General features: G+C 40.7%; 4 protein-coding genes across 6 annotated transcripts; 3 read left to right on the top strand and 1 right to left on the bottom strand.

The window, feature by feature from the left end:
• Nucleotides 1–882: 882 nt before the first annotated feature.
• trim46a (tripartite motif containing 46a) lies at nt 883–11,561 on the bottom strand. Its single transcript, XM_080472321.1, has 12 exons — nt 11,431–11,561; nt 10,332–10,590; nt 8,748–8,898; nt 6,715–6,913; nt 6,480–6,626; nt 6,305–6,400; nt 5,894–6,147; nt 5,523–5,644; nt 5,089–5,418; nt 3,812–4,041; nt 3,628–3,695; nt 883–3,250 (listed from the first exon to the last, which is right to left on the bottom strand). Exons 1-12 carry the CDS (start codon nt 11,488–11,490, stop codon nt 2,803–2,805), a joined length of 2,364 nt encoding a protein of 787 aa, XP_080328447.1. The 5' UTR covers nt 11,491–11,561; the 3' UTR covers nt 883–2,802.
• A 793-nt stretch (nt 11,562–12,354) lies between these two features.
• On the top strand, nt 12,355–15,419 carry LOC308114647 (transmembrane protein 107-like). Of its 2 annotated transcripts, none has more exons than XM_080471695.1 (5): nt 12,355–12,750; nt 13,013–13,080; nt 13,158–13,258; nt 13,853–13,949; nt 14,245–15,419. In XM_080471695.1, the coding sequence occupies exons 1-5, from the start codon at nt 12,664–12,666 to the stop codon at nt 14,312–14,314; spliced, it is 423 nt and encodes a 140-aa protein (XP_080327821.1). In that variant the 5' UTR covers nt 12,355–12,663; the 3' UTR covers nt 14,315–15,419. The 2 variants fall into 2 exon arrangements, with proteins under 2 accessions (XP_080327821.1, XP_080327820.1); XM_080471694.1 differs by lacking the exon at nt 13,853–13,949 and adding an exon at nt 14,023–14,119 and having other exon boundaries at nt 14,245–14,417.
• Nucleotides 15,420–15,771: 352 nt separating this feature from the next.
• Nucleotides 15,772–17,644, top strand: krtcap2 (keratinocyte associated protein 2). Of its 2 annotated transcripts, none has more exons than XM_080472348.1 (5): nt 15,772–15,888; nt 16,425–16,576; nt 16,677–16,740; nt 16,952–17,018; nt 17,112–17,644. In XM_080472348.1, the coding sequence occupies exons 1-5, from the start codon at nt 15,885–15,887 to the stop codon at nt 17,230–17,232; spliced, it is 408 nt and encodes a 135-aa protein (XP_080328474.1). In that variant the 5' UTR covers nt 15,772–15,884; the 3' UTR covers nt 17,233–17,644. The 2 variants fall into 2 exon arrangements, with proteins under 2 accessions (XP_080328474.1, XP_080328473.1); XM_080472347.1 differs by having other exon boundaries at nt 16,422–16,576.
• A 1,391-nt stretch (nt 17,645–19,035) lies between these two features.
• Nucleotides 19,036–20,680, top strand: LOC308114917 (protein S100-A1-like). The gene is made up of 3 exons (XM_080472183.1): nt 19,036–19,150; nt 20,185–20,339; nt 20,431–20,680. The coding sequence occupies exons 2-3, from the start codon at nt 20,202–20,204 to the stop codon at nt 20,587–20,589; spliced, it is 297 nt and encodes a 98-aa protein (XP_080328309.1). The 5' UTR covers nt 19,036–19,150; nt 20,185–20,201; the 3' UTR covers nt 20,590–20,680.
• Nucleotides 20,681–22,859: the final 2,179 nt, after the last annotated feature.

Genomic DNA, 22,859 nt, shown 5'->3' with positions numbered 1-22,859 from the left:
ACATGCAGGCTGGAAACAAACACTTTTGAAGACGTGTGTCCTTGACTTTTGTTCGGAATCAATCAAAATATGACAACTGTGTGGCCTCCAAAAACAAGCTTTTCATTACAGCTACAAGGCAACAAATGACAATAACAGAACATTGGTGGTTTACAACAAGGAGACTTACATAAGTTTCACCTGTAAAAAAAACGGTTGCTCCTTTATCATGACATCTAGATAGTGTTTCACCGAATTGACTCAAAATCCAAATAAAATGTATAACTCTTCCAGTGTCCACTATGTGTAAGTGCTGGTAGTACTACATCATCCACACAGAACACTTTTCTCTCTTGGACTGCTGCTTATTGGAGGCTCGAGAAGTTTCTAAAAGTAGAATGGGAGGCAAACTTTTCAATTATGAGTCTCCTTTTTTTTTGTGGAAACAGCTGTTCCAGCTCTGAATGGCATAGTCTCTAATTTTGAAACCCACACTTAAAACCTTTCCTATTTGATAAATCTTAGAATTGGTCCTGGCTCAGATCACCATGGATCATTTTCTAGTCAAGCTGGCCAGACCCTCTTGAATCACTCCCCATACATTCACGTATCAATGTTACGTGTCACTAACAATCTGTCTCTCTCTTGTAGTCTGCGCTCTTCCTGCAGCTCTGTGGGATTGTTTTGCTCTTGGCATTTGATTTGAATGTAAAGTGCAGTGAGATGACTACACATAGATTAAAGGGAATTGAATCACATCCGTTTTCACAGTATAGTCGACAGATAAATATAAGCACAAACATATATTCTATTGTTCTTCTGTTGTGTTACTTATTGAGGAGAAAGTGACTTCATGTTGCAGTTGTCCGTCTTTTATTAATTTTTTTTTCTTTTTCTTTTATTCCATGACATGATAGAAACATTCTGCCATCGAGGCAAAGCCTGAATCAGCAGGTCTTGATTTCAGAGAGATGCTACAGTCTAAAGTCATTCAAGTGCTGTGCTGAAACTCAAGTCAAGGCATCTACACAAGTCATTGGAGAGGGAGCACACACGTACATCACCACAGAAAGCATGAACGTCACCACCAGTGCTCAGACACACACACACACACACACACGCACACACATTTGAGACAGAAATTCATGTTTCATATCAAAATACAATCAAAGTCACTCAATTCAAAAATATTACTCTAGAAACTCTTTCATTGAAGGGGTGCTAAATGGGCTCTCACATTCACAAAACATGAACTTGGATCACCTCAGGAAGTGAGTAAATAAACTGCTACTGTCAATCGCAGCAGGAAAAACAAAACAAACAAAAAATGTCCCATTTTAAGTCGATTAGAATTTATAAAATAGATGTCTTCTAGTTTCAAATTTATTCTCTCTCTCTCTCTTTCACTGCTCTTTCTTCTCTTTATTAAATATTTATGGGCAAACCACTTAAAGACAGTTTAATACCGGAAGAATCACCCATCAACATGTTTCACCTGTCAAAAAAGTAAAATGAACGGTATCTACACAAGTGTGTCAAAACCTTAGTTGTTTTCCAGTTTCATTTGTGTTATAATCTGAATAAATAAAGGCGACTAAGAGCAGTGAACCCAAGCTGAAACGTCACATCGGTTCTTCTAAACGTGTTTAAATGCTGATATATGTCATCCTAACAGAGCCTGTTACAATTCACAAAAAAAAAAAAAAAGGATATTCACATTCTCTGAATCTGTCTTGTATTCACATTATTGACATTTCTTGAAGCTACATACAAAATTAAGATAGAAAATTAACATACAGTACATCCGAGGTGTGACAGTTAATTATCTGCATATATGTAGGTTACAAATCCAAGTTACACTTGCATGCGGCTGTAAAGCGTCCGTTGACTTTGGGACAAGATAATACAAGTGTAAAGGGAGGGCTAATTCATCTTTTATTGCAAACAAATTCCTACAAAGAGGTTTTTTTTTTGTTTTTTTTTACCTGCTATTCAGATGTTGGCAACAAAATTCTGCATAGTCTGAAATCATTTCAGCCACAATGTCCAAAGGAGCATTTCAAAGTTGAGGAGAAAGAAGGAAGTAAAATTGTTAAATAGATCAAGCCAAAAGAGAAATTTGATATTTTTCAAGCACACTGCAAATGCAACACGATGTCAGATATTCATAGTCAAACCTGAAAAGTCACATTGAAAGACATAATTTCGCCATATTTCAGTGGAGCATCAAAGGTTGACAACAGCAAGGAAAAGAGATATCAACTTGCATTAAACAATCTGTATAGATACCAGAGGTTTCAAAAATGTGGAGTGGGCCTCACAAAAAAATACAGGTTAATACAAAATACTAGGATAAAAAAGAACAAAGTAATAACATTTCATGAAAACAATTGAATCAGTTGTATTAGATTTGTAAAAGAAATAAGTGATAACAACAATTATGACTATTATGACAATTATGAATGTAACAAGCACAAGATGTGCTTTTTCAATGCCTTTGAATGGCAACAGCCATTAACCATAACGTCTTATGAATCTCAAGTTAATTGAATCTGGTCAATTGAACTTGACCACATGTCTTAGAAGATGTTTTATTTCTTATGTTTCTGCATCATTTCATGCTGATTTAACGTGGCGGGCTGGTTCAATTGCTTACTTAGGAGAATAAGACGATGTAAAAAAAAACTATTGCCATTTGGTGGGGGTGGTGGCTCCTCTCCCGACACTTTGAAAAACCCTGATATTGTATACACCGTGTTTAACTTTTATACATGAGAAGACAAACTTTGAGCTTTGAGAGGACGGTGCCCGTGAACTTTCTGCTTATTTACTCAGGTTTGTGGCTCGTGTCTGGATGGTCACCCTCCGTGGTGGCGGCTCCTCGATGCGCCGATTGGCTACAAGGTCCTGCAGCTGCAGGGCTCCACCGCCGATGAAGCAAAAAGCTGGACACACGGGAGCAGAACAGTCCAAGTGTCCCTCCCAGAGGATGCGTAAGGAGTGGGCATCGTAGAAGGTGACTCTTCCTTTGTCACAGTCCAGGCACACGCCCAGCCGAGGTGGGACAGGAGCAGTGGGGGGGTGAGGGTGGTGACCGTGGCTGCTACTGTGGGAGTGCAGTGCTGCCTGGCTCTGACTATCACCCTGGCTCTGAGTGTGACCGTGTCCTTGAGGAAGCAGGATCTTGCCCATGCCCATGGTGAGAAAGCAGAAGGGTGGGGAGTCCTGGCTGTCCTCCCCCCCGCTGTCATGGCCACTGTCTGGGTCACAACTGGGGCGGGGAGCAGAATAGGCTATAAGGCTCAGCACTTAACTATCGAAACTTTCTACTGACAAAGTTCTAACAGTTAATGTTCTGCTAGTTGTAGGTTCATGTGGTTATACTGCCTCCATGTGGACAAACTATATAACTGAAATCGATAACAGGAGCTCAAAGAATGCAGAAAGTGACGTTTCTACAAAGGAGGAATGACACTGGAAGTTCTTGAGTCAACAAGACATCTGCCAATCAATATGACAGCGTTCTCACTCACCTCTACATTCGTGGCGCCGCGCATTATATTTACTGTCAAATATTGGTCTAGGAAGACTCGTGGCTGCTAACAATTACATTTAAAATCAATATTTGCAAGAGCAGAACATATTTACCGAGGGCTGGCCATGTCTTGGGGGAGATGAAACCACTCCTGGAGCTTCGCCTCCTGCCCCACTCCAACCTGCAAAGGAAACAGAAATACAGAAAAGCTTTAGTGGATTCCTTTTAGAGTCGGTACAAGCTTCTTGTTTGCATCCTGTTGTTAAAAACTGTACAATCAGCATGTGTTCCTCTCACCTTTACCAAATAGGAGCCAGGCTCCACAGAACAAGCCCAGTAGTGTCGGCCTTGAGCGACGGCCAAGTCCCCCACCAGCAGGTCAGAGGTCAGGTGACAAGACGTGAGTGTGCGATCGGCAGCCTGCAGGAGGGAGAGGCCTGGCACGCTGCGGGCGTAAGTCTGGCCTCGGCCCAGCGCCAAGCGGTCAGTGTGCAAACCCCAGCGAGAGTCCAGGGAAAAACTCAAGACTGGGAGCACAGGAAAAGACGTCATACCAGGAAAAACAGGCGGCGAGGAAAGGAAAGGAAAGGAGTGAGAGAGGAGGAGGGGTTAGATGGTAAAGCCTGGACAGAGTGACATCACAGCAAGTCTCAATATACAGTAGAATGAAAAAGAGTAGGGGAGAGCAGTTCAAGGTGAACTGAAAGAAAGGAGTGTATTCGGGATTAAAAAAGAGTTGGGAAACATGGCTTTACCAGGAAGAAGTGCATATGACAAACAAGCACTACGAACAGAAAGATCAAAAGTAGAAAAGTGATCAGTGAATTGCTTCGACTGTTCAGATCAAGGGTGTCTAAACTTTTACCACCAAGGACAACAAACTTTGAAAATATGCCGCCAAATACAACAGTCATTTCTAGGTACAGAGAAAAACCCAACAATTCCACATGAGCAAGTCACTTCACTCGCTTTTTACTGTTACTTTCGTTCTGCCAAAGAACTAAAGCAACACACAGCAACAATCATTTTCAATTAATTTCATTTTGCTGTGAAGCCATTTTTCTTAACACAGAAGTACGACACAGTGAAGTGCAACTGTCATATGTGGGCCAGATTTTTGAATTTTTCTCGGACCTCGTTTGGACACCTCTCGCTTAGAAAGCTAAATCTTTAAGGGGGTACAAAGGATAATATCCACAAACAGGAAATAAGATTTGAAGTGCAGAAAGGCAGACCTGTGGTAACACAGATAGAAGAAGCAATGGGATGACGCTCGAACGCAGAGGAAAAAAAGGAAGGCTTTGTGCAGAAACTAAAATTGTGGGAATGGAAAAAAAAATCAAATGATGGAGAGAAAAAAAAAGTCAAAGATTAGTTAATCAATAAAAAAAAATGAGAACATTGAAATGCACAAATATTTAACTTTTTTTGTTTTTTTCATGAGATTTAATCGTAAAAGTTCAAATCTTAAAACTATTTATTCAAAGTGCATAACACCAAATGGCCTGAAGAAGAGATGCTTCCAGTGAGAGAACGGAGAAACTGAAACATCTCATTACTTGTAAGTATCTTACCAGGTGCTGGTGGCGTGTGGAGGTAAATCTCCTCGCTATATTCTCCAAACCCGGCTTTGTTGCAGCCTCTCACTCTGAGCACATACACGCTGTCCATCTGCAGGCGATCGATCACGGCGCTGGTCCCTTTCACGTCGTCCTGCCGCTGCCACGCCGTGGCCGAGTTGGGGGATCTGGTGCCGCCCCACGTGGCCGCGGCTCCTCCCGCTCGCCGCTGGTACTCCACAGAAAAGTGCCAAGCTGGAGCGGAATCCTGAGGGAGGCGCCAGCACAGAAACAGCTGGTCATAGGCGAGGGTCTTCTGAGTGTCGATGACCGGCGCCACCGGGGCTGTGGAGGAGACGAAACACACGCACACACAGGTTTTATCAGATGTGACCATCGTCACACTGAGCACAGTCCACCTCACAGGGATAAATTAGCCGGACTTCTACCTTGTATGAACTCCACGCCGTTGATGAGCTTCACCTCTTTAGATGCATCTAAGTGAAAGCGTCCGAAGGAGGGATCAGCAGCAAGCGAGAAGCACTGAAGATTCTCTATTGCCTTCAACAGCCTGTATAGAAAGATACGCAACCACATTAAGAGAAATAACGAACGGAATGAAAAACATTGAACATTCAAATATCGCTGAAATGACATGAGACCCATTTATTTTAGTTACAAAGGTGCAACGGTATTTATTCTTCTGTTGACACGACATTTCAACACACATATCTTTCTTTCTACCGCTAAAACCTGTCTGGATACTTGTTTTCACTACCTGTTTATTCCTTATATCATCAGAGATTGGGTCAGTAATTACCTGCTGTGCGTTACTCTGGAAGCCTGTACAAAACAGGGAGGGTCGCTTTCTTTGAGCAGCTCCTGAGTGTAGGCCATCAGACCTTCTTGCTCCAGTAGCCCTTGCCTTTCAAAGACCTGAGTGGACAGGGCCTCCACCCTCCTGCTCCGGGATCCCTCCAGGGCCAAGGCCAGAGTCCCTTGACGCTCGGCTACCGTCGCTCCTAGATCTTGAATACAGTGAGTCATATGCTGCAGAGCCACGGCGCGATTAGCCTGCAAAGAGAGCAGAAAGAGGGAGGAAACCAATTTCAGTCAGCAGAAAATGTCTTAGGACATAGGACAAGAACCCTCAGCCTCGAGAGCTTTAGTTACAGCAAAGTGCTAATACTACATTATATCGTGAGACAGGTTGGATAAAAAGATTGTGCACCTCCATTAATTTGATGGCGCCTTCCAGTTGAGTGATCTGACTCTGAATTGTCTCTTGATTGGCCAGGATGTAATTGACTTCCTTGGTAATCTTCTCCTGTGAGACCAAATAGAAGGTTGATACTGCATGACCCCCAAATTCAAGATTCCAATTCTGTAAAAACACTCAAACTCGCCTTCAGGGCCTGGTAGGCCTGTGCTATAGGCAGAACCTTGTGCCCGTGGTGGACGCGCCGAAGTTTACAAAGCTGGCACAGTAGCCTCTGGCAGTTACGGCAGTACCACTGCAGCTTCTCCTGCTCATGGTCTGTGCACGTCAGCACCTGGAACACAAATGCTGATTGAGAAATTACAGGAAAAGGCTGCCGCGCATCATGTGGCAAAAAAAACCCCACAAAAAAGCCATCAAACCTTTGGCCTGAAGTTGTTGGTGGGTAGAATGTGTTCGTGTTGAGCTCGCGGGGTTCCCCAGGGGTGGTAGAGTTTGAAACACTCGTTGCAGAAGTTGGACTTGCAGTCTGCGCAGCCCTTGGTGGCCTCCAGAGACTGAGGAGGCTTACAAAAACCACACATGATGGCGACGCTGCCCAGACTCAGCGTTTGCCTGTACCTGAAGGACACACATGGACACAAGAGGGCAGGAGAAACAAAGAGGAGTGGCCATTTGAACTCATTCGTTGTGCAATAAAATGATGAAACTTACAACATTACGCCAAAGTCAATGAGTGAAAAAAAGTGTTGGCACTGTGGAAAGGCATTCAAAAACAGGTGTGTTTCTTTTTTCTTAATGTCTTCTCAAACAGAATCCCAAATGTTGAAATCCGTGCTCTGTGTGAGCCATACTATTTCTTTAGCACTGAATGAAATTGACTGTAGAATTGAGGTAATTGTCCTCTGCTACAAATAATTCTGTAACAATCCCATGTTTTCTTGATGGAATAATAATAATTTCTTTCAAACACGCCTAAAACATTACATAAGAAATGTAAATAAGATCAGAAATACAATCTGTTCAGGCACCTCGATTAGTAAATTGTATGTAGAGAAGAATAAACTCAATGCTCAGAGCATTTCTTCATGTGGTTTATTAAACTAGTTCTTTCTGGTGCTGTGCTCTGTGTTCCAGGCCGTCACGAGTTGTTTCCCTGATGTGTTATTCCCTCGTGGTTCCTTTATGTTTCTAGTCTTTAGATGTTGTCCTTTTGTTTCTCATGTTCCTGTTTCATGTGAGGTTTATGGTATGTTTTCATGTGTGTGTCTGACTTTAACGTCGTGTCGTCCTCCCTTGCTCCCTTCCTGCCAGATCAGCTGCCGGCGGTACCTCATCTGCCATCATCAGCGCTGTCAGATACGAGTTAATCTCTCACGTGTCTGTTTCCTAGTTCATTTTACACTTTAGGTTCAGAGTCATCTTGTGGTCAAGTCGAGCTAATGTCATTTTAAAAATGTCAGCAGGGTTTAAGGTAAAAAAAGGAAAGTAATCTTAATTAAGTGTTTCAGTCAGTGTGCTCGGAGAACTGAAAATGAAAGAGTGAGACGTAAAAATGTAATGCATACTGCAGCAAGTGATTTATATTAATCTGTTTTGTCTGTCTGGTTTACTGACTACCTGAGTCCTAAATCATGCTTTCCCCAAGCCATAATAAAAGGCCAAAACCTAATCTGTCTCTGGTCATGTGTTTGGTTCTTATGAGTCTAAGCAACTCTGCAGTCTGCTGCCTTTCTCGTCCGGGTAAAAAAAATAAAAATAAAATAAATCCTGTTCTTTTTATTCTAGATAGGAGTCAAACATTCTAATTGCCTGACCTGTACGCATCCCCATCAGCTGCTATGTTAGTGCATCCTGCGCAGTAAAACATGCATCGTCACACTTTCTTGACGTGCCACCAGTTTCTGCAGGATGAGGAGAATCAGCTGCACGAGTCAAACTGCAGCGTATTAAACTGGCGGCGCTCACAACTCTGTCTCCCGGCGTCACGACTTTTACGAAGCAGCTCCTCTCACTTTGAAGTCTTTTGTTTAGACTGATAAGATCACACGTGTAACACTTAAGTTATAGCTCATAAACTTCTCAGGAAAATGACCAATGTTGCTGTGCAATAATTTTGGAGATAACGCCGCCTGACGCAAGGCGCTCTTGAAGTAAATCCTTGGACCCGTAGCGAAGGAGAGATTCATTATTGAAATTCATTCCAGCAAAAGATTTTCTGCCTCATTTATAAAACACTATTGACTCAAATCTTCATTCGCTGCCTGCAGCACCGGTTAGTGTTTTCCTCTGCAAAGTCTTGACTGGTTCATTTGCTACTTTTGTTTTGTGCGATGACGATGAGATATCGTTCTACGGAGGATTGAAACACACCACAACAGTTAACTGTCTGTTCTCACGAGGCCCGGCCTGCAGTAAACGCTCCAGATTTATGATGTTTTGCACATGTGCATACCGCTCCACAATGCGCTCCAGAGTGAGGTTGCGTAGGCAGTCTGTCAGGCCTTTCTCTCCCAGCTCCACATCCTGTTGACAGGAAGGACATGGGAAGAGCATGGGGGGAGGGGCCGCCTCTCTCCGCCGTCGCCCGGGGTAAGTCCCGCACACTGGGGTCCAGGTGTGGGAGAGGTGAAGCAGAAGGAGACACAGACATAGAGGAGAAACTGAGAAACTGGAGCTTCAGTGGAGCTATTTTTCAGTATTTTCTTTTTTAATTGTCAATTAATAATCTTAAATTGATGACAATGAAATACTATAAAACTAGTAAGTTGTGCAAAGGGATTTCTCTGGGTACACCGGTTCCAGCCTTCTGTGACCCTGAGTTGGATAAAGTGGTACTGAGAAGGATGGATGTTGTAATTCGGTCTTTGGCGTCAGTGAAGCATCTCGAACTCTCAAGTTAAAACACCACTTGATGTATTTCCCTTAAGAACTTGGGAACAAATATGAAAAACCTGGAACATATACACTGTGCACATAGAACTAGTCCCAGTGACACTATGTCCATTTTCAAATATGCCTAATGCATCTAGGTCATAACTAGGGTAGCATACTTCCTTTCATATGAAAGTAACATAATATATGCAATATTGCTATAATTTTTATTAACACCATGGGCATGGGCAAAATTTTATAACTGGATTCTATATATTATATGTGGAAATGATGTTTGCAATATTTAAACTTTTTTTTTTTCATATTGTTTTTTTTCAGTTTTATATTTTCAAACTGATATCATTATATTTGAATGGCGACATGTCTCTGTCTTCGCCTGTAATCAGCTGAGATCAGCTCCTGGGCTGGTTAATCAGTGTGGAAGATAGATGGACGGATGATGTATAAGGGTAATATTATATATTATATTTAAAGAGGCCACAAATGTAATAAAATTAATGAATTAACCAACTCTTTAAACACCCTGAAGACTAAGGGTTGAAACATTCAACATCCACAATTTTACAGGAGTTCCATTTAAAGGGTTAGGGGGATATCACGAGAAAGAAAAACAAAATGGGAGATGGGATAAAAAGCTGATGTTTGCCTATATATATATATATATTTACAGCACAATGCTAGTTCTAATTTGGTTTGTTTGCAGAGGAAGAAATGCTGTTTGCTTACTCACACACTCTGAATACACACCTGCTCTGAAGATGCTGACTGTCTTTCCAGCCTCCTTCACGCTCTTTACCTTCATGGGCCTTGCTCTATATGTGTTTGAATAAATAATGAGCTGAATGCATAAATCAGTTGGATTCTGATGTGTCAGCTTGCTCGTTGATGACAGAGAGGGCGGTGACATCATGGAACACCATCATCTCTTTGGGTCACTGGTGCTGAGATCATCTCTGCCATCTCTCATATGAGCTCAACTTTTCCCTTTGTTTTCCCCACAAAATTCATCCTCATTTCACATTTGTTAATCATTCCTCAGTGTAACAAATGATCTTCATTGGGAAATGTATGATATATGAGATAAACCTAGAAATAATCGTTAAATCTCACAGCACTTACACAAAACACACAAACCCCCCTTCACCTGTTCTAAGGACGTGCTCTAAGCGGTCTGGTGTCCGGGGCATGGGCCTGCGTGCCCCTCGTGGGGACCGGGTGTTGGGTGTGGAGGCTGGAGAGTGGGGCTCCGGGGGCAGATCTGGAGGAGGATAGCCTCTTTGTACCAACACGTCGGCCGCACACAGCAGACACACACTGTGCTGGCACGGCAGGAGGATGGGCTGCTTCACCATCTCGTCGCACACCGGGCAGTGCAGCTCCCGCTCCATACTTTTCATGTTGGACTGGAGAGGAAGAGATGGAGGAGGTTCAAGAATAGGGGTTGGAAAAAAAGCTGAGTCAGTGGAATGAATCAGGAAACCACTGCTCTTCACAGTCTTCATCTGCTGTCACCTAAATAAATGTATGAGATTGTGTAGGAGGAGCGGGAGCGAGAAGGTCAGGTGAACGCAGGTTGCGTAGGCTGAGGATGTTACAGAGCAGAGGAAGGGTAAACAGAGAGAAAAACTGCTTTTCCAGCTTGAAGTTTGTGTGTCGCCACCCCTGCTCAGGAAACGAGTCGCTTTAACTTCCTCAGCAATATCTAAGCAAGTGCAAGGAAACCGTAACTTATAGCGAGCCTTTACACAAGAGGCATGATTTGAACAATCCTAAAATAAGATTACATATAGTTTTTGTGAGGGTTTGGCTTGTGGGCGCTGATCTATGTTGTCGGATGGAGAGGCCTAGTTTTATGGCTGCAGCTCTATGATACGCAGCATCCCGTTTCTATGACAACGAGCATCAACCCTGACAGGAGGAAGCATTAAAAGCCACTATTAACCAAAATATTCCTTCAATTTTAGTCATTAACAACCATTTCATCAAGTGTCAGCGTGCAGATTATTTGGATATTGTGGCCCTGCTGCTATGTTTATACCCACAGTGCTTCAGCTTCAAACAGCAGCCAATATCCATTTGACTCGAAAACAGCCTTATTTAATGTGTGCGTACATTCAAACGGATCTAAGTCTATATTATACAGGTGGGATAAGGCAGTCAATTATTATATATATTTTTTTTAATCTTAAAAACGGCGCACATGGTTGCAATGTGCAGGCTAATAAAAGGAGCGTCACACTTACACTGATGCGAACCAGCGCGTCCATGATCGAGGTGAAGGTGTGTAACTCCGCTTCTGCCATGATTTCTGGGATGATGCAACAATTTTTCAACAAAAATAAATAAATAGTAATAATGAGAGAGAGAGTGTTATCTCAGCAGACTGCAGAGCCTGCCTGGGCCTGGACCGATGAAGCGACGTGCGGATCCGTGTCTGCTTCAGACCGGGGGTCTGCCTGTTGTATAAACCGGATGGGAGCGGGGGTGGGAGGGGGTTAGGGGGTGTTTGGGATACATCTACCTCAACCGCATTGCTCAATTAACGATTAATATTGGTTAAAAACAAGCCTTAGTGGCATCAAAATGCGTCACTGATTGTATGAAACGCACGATGATATCATTAAAATAAGACAAACATAAAATTTTCTATTGAAATCTTTATTAGATCTGCTCTCAATAGTTCAAGAAATCACCCCTTCTTTTCTCAAAATAAACCTTTAAGTCGTTATTTTTGTCGCTCCGCAGCCTGAAATGTGTCTGTCAAATTATCTTTGTCCCAGTTTTTTTATGTGGCCACTAGATGGTGGTATTGTAAAAAATAAACAATAAACAATAACGCCAAAGCTTCCTCAAATTAGTTTTTATTGTATGATGTTATGTGTCAATAATTGATTGTCTCCGCTCGCCTTTAAATGGCCACGATTAAGAAAACGTTTTCGCATTATGAAATAAGAAATGTAATTGCACTTAGAGTCCACTTAACAAAACTATCTTAACACTTTGTTAAGGTTAATATTGAGATGCCATCGCTACAAATGTATCAATGAAATATGAAAAACAATCAGTTCTGCCGATGAGGAAACTACACATTACAGTAAACAGTTGTTGAAGTAGAATCTTTTTAACGTGACACCAGCTGAAACGATTATACCGTTGTTTCACCCGGTCAATAATAGTGGACGTACACACAGTGTTGTTGTCGTAGCAACCGTCTGTAGCGTTTAGCTATCTCATGAAGCTGTCTCGCGAACTTTTAAGTGGTTTATTGTATGTTTTTAAAGGTAGTGTATACTTTAATTGATTTAGTGTAAGAAAAGAAAATCTTAATTTAATCGTGGGAACGTCCGCGGTGGATTATGTTGCCTCAGTTAGCCGCCTGTAGCTAAAGTAGCTCCATAGTTAGAATCCATCCGCTGTTTCCTGTGCGATATTTCCTCTTTTTTCCTGTTTTCACACTTTGAAACAAAGTAAAGACCATGTCGGCTGTGAGTAGTCTGGTCCCTGCACGGTTTCTTACCATCATGGCTCACCTTGTCATCGTTATCACCATATTCTGGTCAAGGGTAAGTCAAGCAAAATCTGACTTTGACTGTTTGGGCTTTATTATAAACTTTATAATCTATGGTGCAAAAACAAAAACACAACAAACAATCATTGTCATTAATGTTCAACTGATGCATAATGTTCTCAATCACTTGATGAATTACTTTTTAAAAGCCTGAAAAGCTGAGGGAATTTGGTACACATGTTTCTGGAAGATTAAAAAAAACGGATAAAGCAGTTTCTCACAAACTGCCACATTAATTTACAATATTCATCTCACAGGAAAATAATGTCAAGGCTTGTTTGCCATTGGATTTCACACAAGAGCAGTATGACAACGAAGACAAAAAGTAAGTAACTGTACGGTCATTTTATTTCAAATATGGCCCGAATGAACTTAATGTTTTTTTTCTTTCTTTTTGTTTAGGTTGGTGGTGGCGTTGGCAGTCACCCTCGGTCTGTTTGCCATCGAGCTGGCCGGCTTCTTTTCAGGAGTGTCCATGTTCAACTGCAGCCAAGGGCTTCTGTGTATCCTTTAAAGCAACGCTCCAGATATAAAATGACTGTGTATGTGCGCTGATGAGAATGGACAGAAATGATTGTCAATGAAGAAACATTTTACTTTTTGATGACAATATGAGTATGTATGTTTGCCCTGTTGGTGCCTGGGTTTCATCCTACAATCCAAAATCATGCATATGAGGTTAACTGGTGACCTAAATGGCCCTCATCCATATTAAGCTGGGATTGACTCCAGCACCTCTACTATTCATTCATGAATATGAATGGTTTAACAACTACACACGTATGATTTGAATAGAAATGATCATGGTTGTAGTTTTTTATTGTGGTGTAGGAAATAAGTATTAGGAGAGAGATGAAGGAATATCTGCAACAACAGTGTGTCTTTGCCAAAGTGAGGGAATTAATGCCGGCTTTGATTTGCTCAAATCCTCAACACAAGCCAGGAAAAAAGTTTGAAAGAAAAAACTTCTTTTGAAGTTTGTAAATGTGTACCATGTGTAAAGAAGAAAAGTTAGTGATCTTTAAAAGTATGTCGAGACACCAGTTACAGTTCCATGACCACGAACTGCTCTGTTCTGACCTCCTCGTCCATTAAAGCAACAGGAGCCCATGCCAGTGCCTCAGTAGCCCTACTTTTCTTTCTTTTTGAGCAGTGGGACTGTGACATCTACTGGGGGATCTTTGCCATTTGCAGGTTAGTGTTTGTGTGATTAAATTCTACGTTTCCTTTACTCTGGGTTTTTTTTTCCCTAACATGTTTCACCCAGCACTGGCTGTCCACTGCAGCGCATCTGTGTCCTTGTCTTTTTTTGTGTTTGAGAAGTGGGAGTGCTGGAACTATTGGGTTATTTTTGCCATCTGCAGGTTGGTGTGCATGTGTATGATGATGATGAGGATGTGAATAAGTACATAGAAATGAAAGTGTGTCAGTGGTGTGGCTCAGTCCTCATTGCTTAGCGTACATGTCTCTGTCTGTGTTTCCCTTTTAGTGTGCTGCCTACTTTTGTGGAGATTCTACTCTTCATAGCAGTTTTTGGACTGAAGAAGAAGCCGTTATGAAACACTATTGTGATGCAAAGTGCTACGCATTAGTTCTAATTGTAATATTTGTTGGCTTATCTGTGTAACTATCCTAACAGATGTGTACATATTGACTCCGAGTAATGTGTAACGGGCAAACACTTTTGATACACTGCACTGAAAATGTTTTTTATACTTTCATAGATTTTAAATAAAATTGAAAAATGGAATGATTTTGTATTTTGGGGGAAATGTTGGGAATAATTAGTTTTAAAACAAATTCATCAGAATATGGATTGAATTTTTTATTTCGTTTTGCCAACAAAGGAGAGCAAACACTAACATCTTCTGTTGTTTTTAACTTAATCGGTTTCAAATGCTAATTTTATATGAAAACTATTTTTATAAGACTTCTTTTCTGTTTTATTTGTATCTCTTGTTCACATTTTGTACACAATGTGTTTACAAAAACACTGCTTTTATAGAAGCTAAATTTAAAAGTCAGTGATATCTTGTATTTCTTTTTATTTTGCTATGCTGAAACATTTTCCTTCTTAAAAAGACAACAAACACAACCATACAGACACCATGACAGAACAGCTGTAAGGGTTTACTATTTCCACACTTGGTGTTTGTTACAACATTTAAGATTTGTGTAAAAAGCTTCAGACATTAATGAGAGCATCAAGAATAATTAGAAACAATTAAACCAGAAAGCTTTGATTTAATGCCTTTATTTGACATTCATAAACAAGCTATTAAAAAACTAAATTGTATTTGATATTTTCATACAATATTTTGTTTTAAGACTTAAATTTTTCTGCATTAAGCCTTCTAGGATGCAATGAGCAGCCACATTACAGTGCTTCAGGGACCTGAGGGGGTCAAAAGAGCTACAGTGGTGACCTGTCCACTGTGGAATAAGAAAAATCGCACATTCCCAATTCCAAGTTCACTTCTAGGCCACCACATCCCCAAACCAATGTATGTAGCTGCCATGTGTAAGCACACTATTCATCCAATGGGTGCAGCTGGGGGTTCGTGCTCAAGGACACTTCAACGTGTGGTCAGGGGGAGATGGGGAGTCGAACCGACACCTCACCAATTGAAAAGACGACCACTCTACCAAATTACACATTCTCCCAAAAAAGCTAAAAAAAATAATTTATAACATTAATGTGAATGAACTCACACAGTATCTGCCAAAAATCAATTCACAATCAGACAAAATAAATGAATAATTGTTTCAGACCATTCATCACAAAAGCTACATTTCACATCATCTTTCTTAAATCTGTCTTTTATATAAATTTAAGCCGGATAGATGTTATGGATAACTTTCAAAGATGTTTCCTAAACTTCATTTGTAATCAAATACATATTTCACTTTTTTTTTTTTAAGTGAAAACTCAGATTTAAATGTAAACTTTTTTTTATTTGGTCTGTTTTATTCCAACCACGTCGTCTTCTGTTGCCCCGCCCCCCGGTCCTACCTCACATTTGTTCCGGGTTTACAGATTCTTGGTTCCTAGAGCCGCTGGCAGCTAGGTGGCTTCTTGGAGTTATTTCGTTCGTATTAATTTAAAGGGACTCCAGTTCACCTTAAATCATGGGTATGTCGTGCACTATTCGTTTGAGATCTGATATTCTCTGATAGAAAGTTTTTGCTTGTGTAGATATTAGAGGATGTTTGGTTGTAGCTGCAGCTAAGCTCGCTGGCTAACGTCAAGAAATCATTTAGAGTCGCGGAAGTAGTTTAATTCAGTGGAGTTGCATTAAAACTCAGCACTGTGTTATTTCATAACATATCTTTTGAAAAATAATTATAATCATGGTGGTGTTTTATCAATGAGGTCTTATTGCCGTTAACTTTAGGTTGAAGGCAACAGTTCCAGTCGGAAGCCTTTCTATGAGAACACTGACGTGGCTTTTCTGTGATCAGCTGTCGAATAGTTTAAATATCTTTTACTAAATAAATGACTTTGTTATCAATATTACCCGAAGCTGGATACATTCACACAAATATCCTGCTAAAACATTGATATTGCATGTATTTGTCAGCCTTCCTGATATTGTGGCTTCCTCTCTGAACCGATCATAAATTGCAGTCTGTCTCAGTCCTGATCTGTGTCTTTGGGTTTTAAAGCAGTGAACACAGGCACGTCTTTAGTGCTGTCCAGTCTGCTGTCTGTGCTGGTGTTTGCTGGGATGCAGATGTTCAGTAAGCAGCTGGGATCTACTGAGTGGCTCACCATCCTGGGAGGTTTCCTGGGCTCCGTCCTCTTCATCTGCTCTCTCACTGTATCCTCAAGAGAGAAACTAACTCCAAGTCTTTATGAATTCCAATATATGTTTGGGAATGGACCTCATATTCCTGTGTTTCACTTAACATTATCATCAGGCATTTAATAATCTGGAAAACCTTGTTTTTGGGAAAGGATTCCAAGCCAAGATCTTCCCGGAAAGTGAGTAATGACTTAAATGTATGTTTTGTCGGCCTGTATATTGTATGTATATATTTTTTTGTGATATATTTGAGTTTATCCTTTTTTTCCCCCCACTTGCCATACTCTTCTTAATTAATGTTGCCCAAGTTCAGTACACAGTTGTTAAATTAACTTTTATATATTATTCAAGCTGGGTTCCTTACTTATCTTGCAAATTGTTATTTTTCAGTTCTGTTGTGCCTGTGCTTGTCACTGTTCGCATCTGGCCTGGTGCACCGTGTGTGCGTCACCACATGGTAAGCTTCTCCCTTCCAGACTCCCGACACCACCTATTAATTGTTAAAAATAAAAATCACCTTTGAATATGTTTTGTTTTTCTTTTTGTCTAGCCTGATATTCTCCCTCTTCGCACTGTACTACATCAACAAAGTGTCTGCTGCCCTCTACCAAGCAGCGGCCCCTGCAGTAATGCCGGCCAAGGCAGCCAGCAAGGGCAAAAAGAAGAACTGACGAATCTGCCGAGCCACACCCACGCCCTACAAAGCAGTCACTATAACCCATGTGCTGATGGCCGCTGCAGTATACAATATTTGTTTGTACCAAAACACTTGTTATATTTACAATCCAAGTTTTCTTTTTCGAATGCAACGTAAACATTGTGGAAATATTATTTTATAGGCTGGTCAAAGTGCTCTGTGTTTTATTTTTTACAGTGATATTGGATTTGAATCATTAAATCGTCCTGATCGATTTGAGGCCTTATGTTAAGCATCAAGCAACATTCCATTCAGAAGTCTTCTCAGCACTCTTCAAATTGATTACTGTCACACAAATAATCATGCCATTTGTTTGTTCATCGGCACATGGGGTTGAATTTCTTTTGTTCTTTCAATCCTTTTTTTAATTAAATCTTTTGAAAGTTTTTTGACTCTTATAGTGTTTTTCTTCACACACTACCCCGTTTACTTACTCGAAATGTCATGGATATTGTGAGCGACGGCTTATTTCAGTGTTCACGTCCAAGAGAAAACAAATTAATAGCATTTGCGCAAACAAGATATGCTCGTCGCATAATCCTTTAAGATTGTAAGAGACGTGAGTTGAGAAAATGCATCTGCTAAATGAATCATGTATAGGCCTCTTACAATCAGAGATGAAACATGATAATGAGCCCTTCACATCAAGTTATATATATTCAATAATATAAATATATGACAGACTTTAGCAGTTTAGTTTTTCTCAAAGTTCCTGCACCTCTGAATAAAGAGTCAAGTCCAATATTCAAACTGATTGGTTAATGAGAAAAAGAAAGACTATTATATTTCAAAGGTGAATCTTAACGATTTTCTTTATTCACGGGGCAGCATGGGATGCTTTACATTGAAAGCTAATTGATTTTTAATTACCTATTTCATGAATACACTTGAAGGTATTACAAAATTAGAAACACCTCCCAGTATCAAACTGTCCAGAGGCTGATACTACGACTCTGGGTTTTCTCTTGTTGAGGTAGCTTTAGGGATTAACCCTGCGTTTCCTGTACTGTGATGATGATCAGATCTCTTGGGGAAATTACCTGCTTGTTCTTAGAAGATCCTGATCGGTGAGTGGAGAGGAGCGCTTGGAAGGAATTTTTATTTTTGTTTTTATGAGCAATCTTTTTGAAATAATAAAATATAGCCTTGTCACTGAGCTTTGAAGGATGTTTTTGATCTTGTTCTCAAGTCTGTTTAGCTCCACAGGGGTTGATATGCATGAATGAGGTTAATAATAATGGTCACGTCTGACAGAACAGCAGAAACATGAACCCATAGAGCACACACCTACTCCTGCCGTCACGCTGAAAAATTTATATTTCAACCCAAAACGTGCTCACAGGGGAAACTAAGCTCCAAAACAACTAAAAAAGAAAATATAAATGAAAAAAAAGCAGTGGAGGCTCTATCTGAAACGTTTCTGCCGTATTAAAGTGAGAGACTGAGTGATCACAGCACCGTGCCTGAATTAGGATCATATATTCTCACGGAGTCGTGCAATAAGGAGTCGGAATATTCCAGCTTTCGCTGGCAGGACAGTGTTGCTTTTAGCTTGGTGGATGTGACTGTACATTTGGTGAACAGTCTGGGTTTCTCTCAACCGTGTCTCTTGACACTTTCATCTGAACTTAGATTTAAAAACACCTCTGGTCCCTCCTCTGATCCTTCCCCTGTGGTCCCTCCTCCGGTCCCTCCTCTGGTCCCTCCTCTCCCCTCTGGTCCCTCCTCTCCTCTCTGGTCCCTCCTCTGGTCCCTCCTCTGGTCCCTCCTTTCCTCCATCATGTTGGGCGTTGCCTGGATGACTATAACATTATCCACTATAAGTGTGTGGATAAACTTTTGAACGACCCCACTCTCCTCTCTGGCGACATTTTCTCCTCCTTTGTGATCTGGTAAGACTTTCACTGTTACCTTCAAGCTTTGTTGACTCATTCATGCTTTTTTTTGTGTTTTTACTTGAGTTGTTAGGCAGCTGTTAAGCACACATGTACTTTTTGTGAAGATTTCTTGAAGATCTGTGCGTGGGCTGGGCTGAATCGTCGTCGGCACAATTTGTACATATTTCCCCCCCGACAAACTGCGACTCGTCCTCTTTTTGTCGCACGTCCGTTAAGTTGTGTCACTCTTTCTCTACTTAAATGTTTCTGAGTTCTTCTTCCGAAACTGACCACAGGGGGGGTTTAAGGAAGGAAAAGGAGAAGTAGTGTGGGAGCCATGAGATAAGGACTTTAGTTCATGAGCCAGAAGGTGATGTCAGGCCAAAGAATTTGGAGTGAGTGCCAGTAAAACCAACACCCACATCCTCACTGTGGCCTCATGTTTGCCTTGGATGAACGTCTGCAGCCCTCACTGCAACAAAAGAATTTGTGGCAACACCCCAGTGACCAAGAAGTTTAAAAGTAATAGAAAAGTGTGTTTATTCATCTAAAAGTTTCTCGGAAACTTGTGTAGTTGTTAAACTTAAAAATCGACCGTCAAATCCTTCTGTATAAGCCTACTGTATATTCAATTCAAAGGTTTTCTATTTAAAATACTTCTCGTCATGACATAGCCATCTGATGCCACTATAAGTTCCCGTTAGATATGGAGAGAGAAAACAGTGGAAATGAAACGCTCCCTTTAAACCAGAAGGAAACCTCCTGCAGATCAGAGGTGGCAGCTTTCCGTTTGCGCTGGTTGGGATGAAAGGATGTATGAGAGGAAAGGACAGAGACAGAGATAACGAATATCAGAAAGCAAGCTGCTCCACACACTGCAGACTTGACATAGGTACAGAGATGACCCATTTTTAGTTTGACAGAAGTTTTTGGTCTCATCTTGAAAGTAGAGTCAACTGAACCTACAAGCTGGTTCCACATTAATCCAGCCTGATATGTACTGGAATTTCAAGCCGTGTTTTCTTTTTTTTTTTTTTTTCTTTTCTCAGCTCTTGTTTCTGCAGCCATGACTCTGTTGGAGCAATCAATGGAGAACATGATCGAAGTCTTCCACCATTACGCCGAGAAAGACGGAGACGGAAAGACCTTAAGCAAGAAAGAGCTGAAGAAACTGCTCGAGGCCGAGTTGCCTGCGTTTCTGAAGGTAAATCTTCTACCAAGGTTGATTGCTTTCATATAGAACTCACTGCTGTGGATTTCATGTGGCAAACTGACCTTGATCACCTCCATTTCAGGCCCAGAAGAACCCCAACGTTGTGGACAATATCATGAAGGACCTTGACCTAAACAAAGACGATAAGTTGGATTTCGAAGAGTTCGTACCACTTTTCGTCGGGCTGGCAATGGCCTGTGAAAAGTGCTACACCCTGAGTCAAAAGAAAAGCAAGAAGTGAGGGGCAAATGTGACAATAACGATGTTGATTTATACTGAGAATACGTTTCTAACACACGTTTGTGCCTGAAGTAAAAACAAAGAAAATACCACTGAGTGTTGGTCTGATTACTTTTTGTATTGGCTCTTGTATTCAAAACTTTATTTCAGACACATAGAGCCATTTTAATCTAGAAGTCTGCCCGTGCCCATAAAATGCCTTTGAAATACTGATTCACATCTGACATGCAGCATTTCAACCTGAAATCCTCCCTCAGTCTTCTGCCGACATTGATATAAAAGGAAAGAAGACAACTGGCCTCAAAAGAGGAATGTGTGGATATGAGATGTGCGTGCTCAAGATGTGAACTGTGGTGCAGCTCACATACTGTCAGGAGTTTAGGGAGTGTGTCGGGGCTGGGCCAAGAGAGAAAACCTTGAAGTGAACATGATATGTTGACGTTGGGTTTTAAAGAGATGCCAAGCCTCCTGTTTCCTGATGTTTCCACTCAGAAACATATTCCTGTTATCCAAGGCCTTCGGAGCTGGGAGCCTGTTCCCGGGGAATAAACTGTACATCCATCAATCATTACGTGAAGAATGCAGGCAAACTGCAGTGGAGGGAGAAAAAAAAATATGTTAAAAGTACAGCCAAAAGACATGAAGCCCAGCAACAACATCAGGTGGCAAACCAACAATTCATCAAGAGGAAAATTGGCGACAAGCCAAAATAAATAGTGTGGGAGTCATTGTGGAAGAGAGCAGTGATTTTCTGTGTTGTCTGCCTTATTTAAAGAGGATGTTTCCATCAAAAAGTTCAAACTCAAACTTTAAAACTTCGGGAGAAACAATATCTGAATGACAGTATGATGACAGAGTATTGACAGGGTTGTACGGTGGTTAGTGCTCTCGCCTTATGGGGAGAAGAACATATGTTCAAAATACGGTCCGGGCTTTCCAATGCGGTAGTGACTCGAATTGACTTGAATTGAAAGCTTTTACTGTCATTGTATAACTATGTATAATTTTTTTAGGACGCTTACAAACAGTATCAAAATCAGTAGTTGCTAAATAAAAAAGATTAGATTGTTGAAATACAATAGGATAAAAAGATAAAAGAGAGAAGTTGGACGGAAAATAATATAAAATATTTACAGTTTTTATGTTGTTGATTTTTTGCGCATTTACAATATCTATAAATGCGCACGTGAGGTTAATTGGTTACTCAAATTAGCCTGTAGGATGAATATTGATTTGAGCATTTCACTGTTTGACTAATCATAGTACGGGGGTCACATGTAGATAACGTGAATAAAGGCACATTTCTGCCATAAACCTGTTTAGTGTCACGTTGCTGAAACTGAAACTGTTGAATCGAGTTGAGCCAACCCTTTGTTACCTCATAAAGCACTTGACCTGTTCTAACATGTCAGTTATTGCTATAGATTCAATATCATGACTCCATCAACAGCACAGGGTAGAGTGAGGTTTTTGTTTTTGTTTTTAGATCAGGAAGTCAAAGCAGAGCTGTGAAATTACATAGGACTTAGCAAGAAACCCTTAAATTAAATCTTCGCATGGGTGGAGTTGCTATTTCCTTCCTGTGCATGTGTGAGTTTTCTCCTACTACCTTTACATTACAGACGTGTGGTAGTTGAACTCCTGGCCCTGTCTCTCTGTTGTTACCATGTTGACTAATCCAGGGTTAATTCTGCTTTCCTCCATTTGCAGCTGGGATTGAAATGATTTTGTTTTCTGGAAACAATGCATGAATCTTATCTTTAGATCTACATATAGAGTTGTATTGTCATCTGACCACGAGATGGCGTTGTCGTATTATAAGTGCATTCAAACAGCAATGCAGCTGACATAGATTGCTGACTTTATTACTGAACCCTTAACATATCTTAAGGGAGACTTTAGAAGATTTATGTGAACCCTAACCCTCAGCACCAAGCAAACAGACTGTCTGAGACTTATTAATTTATTAATTCTGATCTACAACAATGTCATTGTCCAGTAGGTACTTTTTGACACAGTGGAGTTAGAACGAAAAGTTAGAAAAAAAATATAAATATACATTTTTCACCAAACATGTATGATCACTAAAACAGCTTTAATAAGTGCAACCACACTGATGGAGATTACATTTGCACTTTAATATGGAGATTATATACGGTAGTACTGAAATTTAACCACTAGAGGGCTTACATTTCCAGAAAAGCACTTGCAAGGTTTGTTGGTTTACAGAGCATTCAAATAACATTCAACTTCTTTAGCCTTAATAAAATT

Source organism: Lipophrys pholis, assembly GCF_963383615.2.
Source record: "Lipophrys pholis genome assembly, chromosome: 9".
Lineage (NCBI taxonomy): Eukaryota > Metazoa > Chordata > Actinopteri > Blenniiformes > Blenniidae > Lipophrys > Lipophrys pholis.
The sequence above is the reverse complement of the archived record's forward strand: the minus strand, read 5'-3'. Positions and strand labels throughout refer to the sequence as shown.

Bases quoted from the DNA above. Each gene is read 5' to 3' on its own strand.
- trim46a (XM_080472321.1), bottom strand. From the start codon at position 11,490: ATGGCAGAAGCGGAGTTACACACCTTCACCTCGATCATGGACGCGCTG. The intron at 6,627-6,714 runs GTTTGATGGCTT...TTTGTGTTCCAG, and splicing joins CCAACAACTTCAGGCCAAAG to GTGCTGACGTGCACAGACCA. The intron at 6,148-6,304 runs GTGCACAATCTT...CTCTCTTTGCAG, and splicing joins GCGCCATCAAATTAATGGAG to GCTAATCGCGCCGTGGCTCT.
- LOC308114647 (XM_080471695.1), top strand. From the start codon at position 12,664: ATGTCGGCTGTGAGTAGTCTGGTCCCTGCACGGTTTCTTACCATCATG. The intron at 12,751-13,012 runs GTAAGTCAAGCA...TTCATCTCACAG, and splicing joins TCACCATATTCTGGTCAAGG to GAAAATAATGTCAAGGCTTG. The intron at 13,950-14,244 runs GTTAGTGTTTGT...TTTCCCTTTTAG, and splicing joins GGGATCTTTGCCATTTGCAG to TGTGCTGCCTACTTTTGTGG.
- krtcap2 (XM_080472347.1), top strand. The intron at 16,577-16,676 runs GTATCCTCAAGA...CATTATCATCAG, and splicing joins TCTTCATCTGCTCTCTCACT to GCATTTAATAATCTGGAAAA. The intron at 17,019-17,111 runs GTAAGCTTCTCC...CTTTTTGTCTAG, and splicing joins CGTGTGTGCGTCACCACATG to CCTGATATTCTCCCTCTTCG.
- LOC308114917 (XM_080472183.1), top strand. From the start codon at position 20,202: ATGACTCTGTTGGAGCAATCAATGGAGAACATGATCGAAGTCTTCCAC. The intron at 20,340-20,430 runs GTAAATCTTCTA...CCTCCATTTCAG, and splicing joins AGTTGCCTGCGTTTCTGAAG to GCCCAGAAGAACCCCAACGT.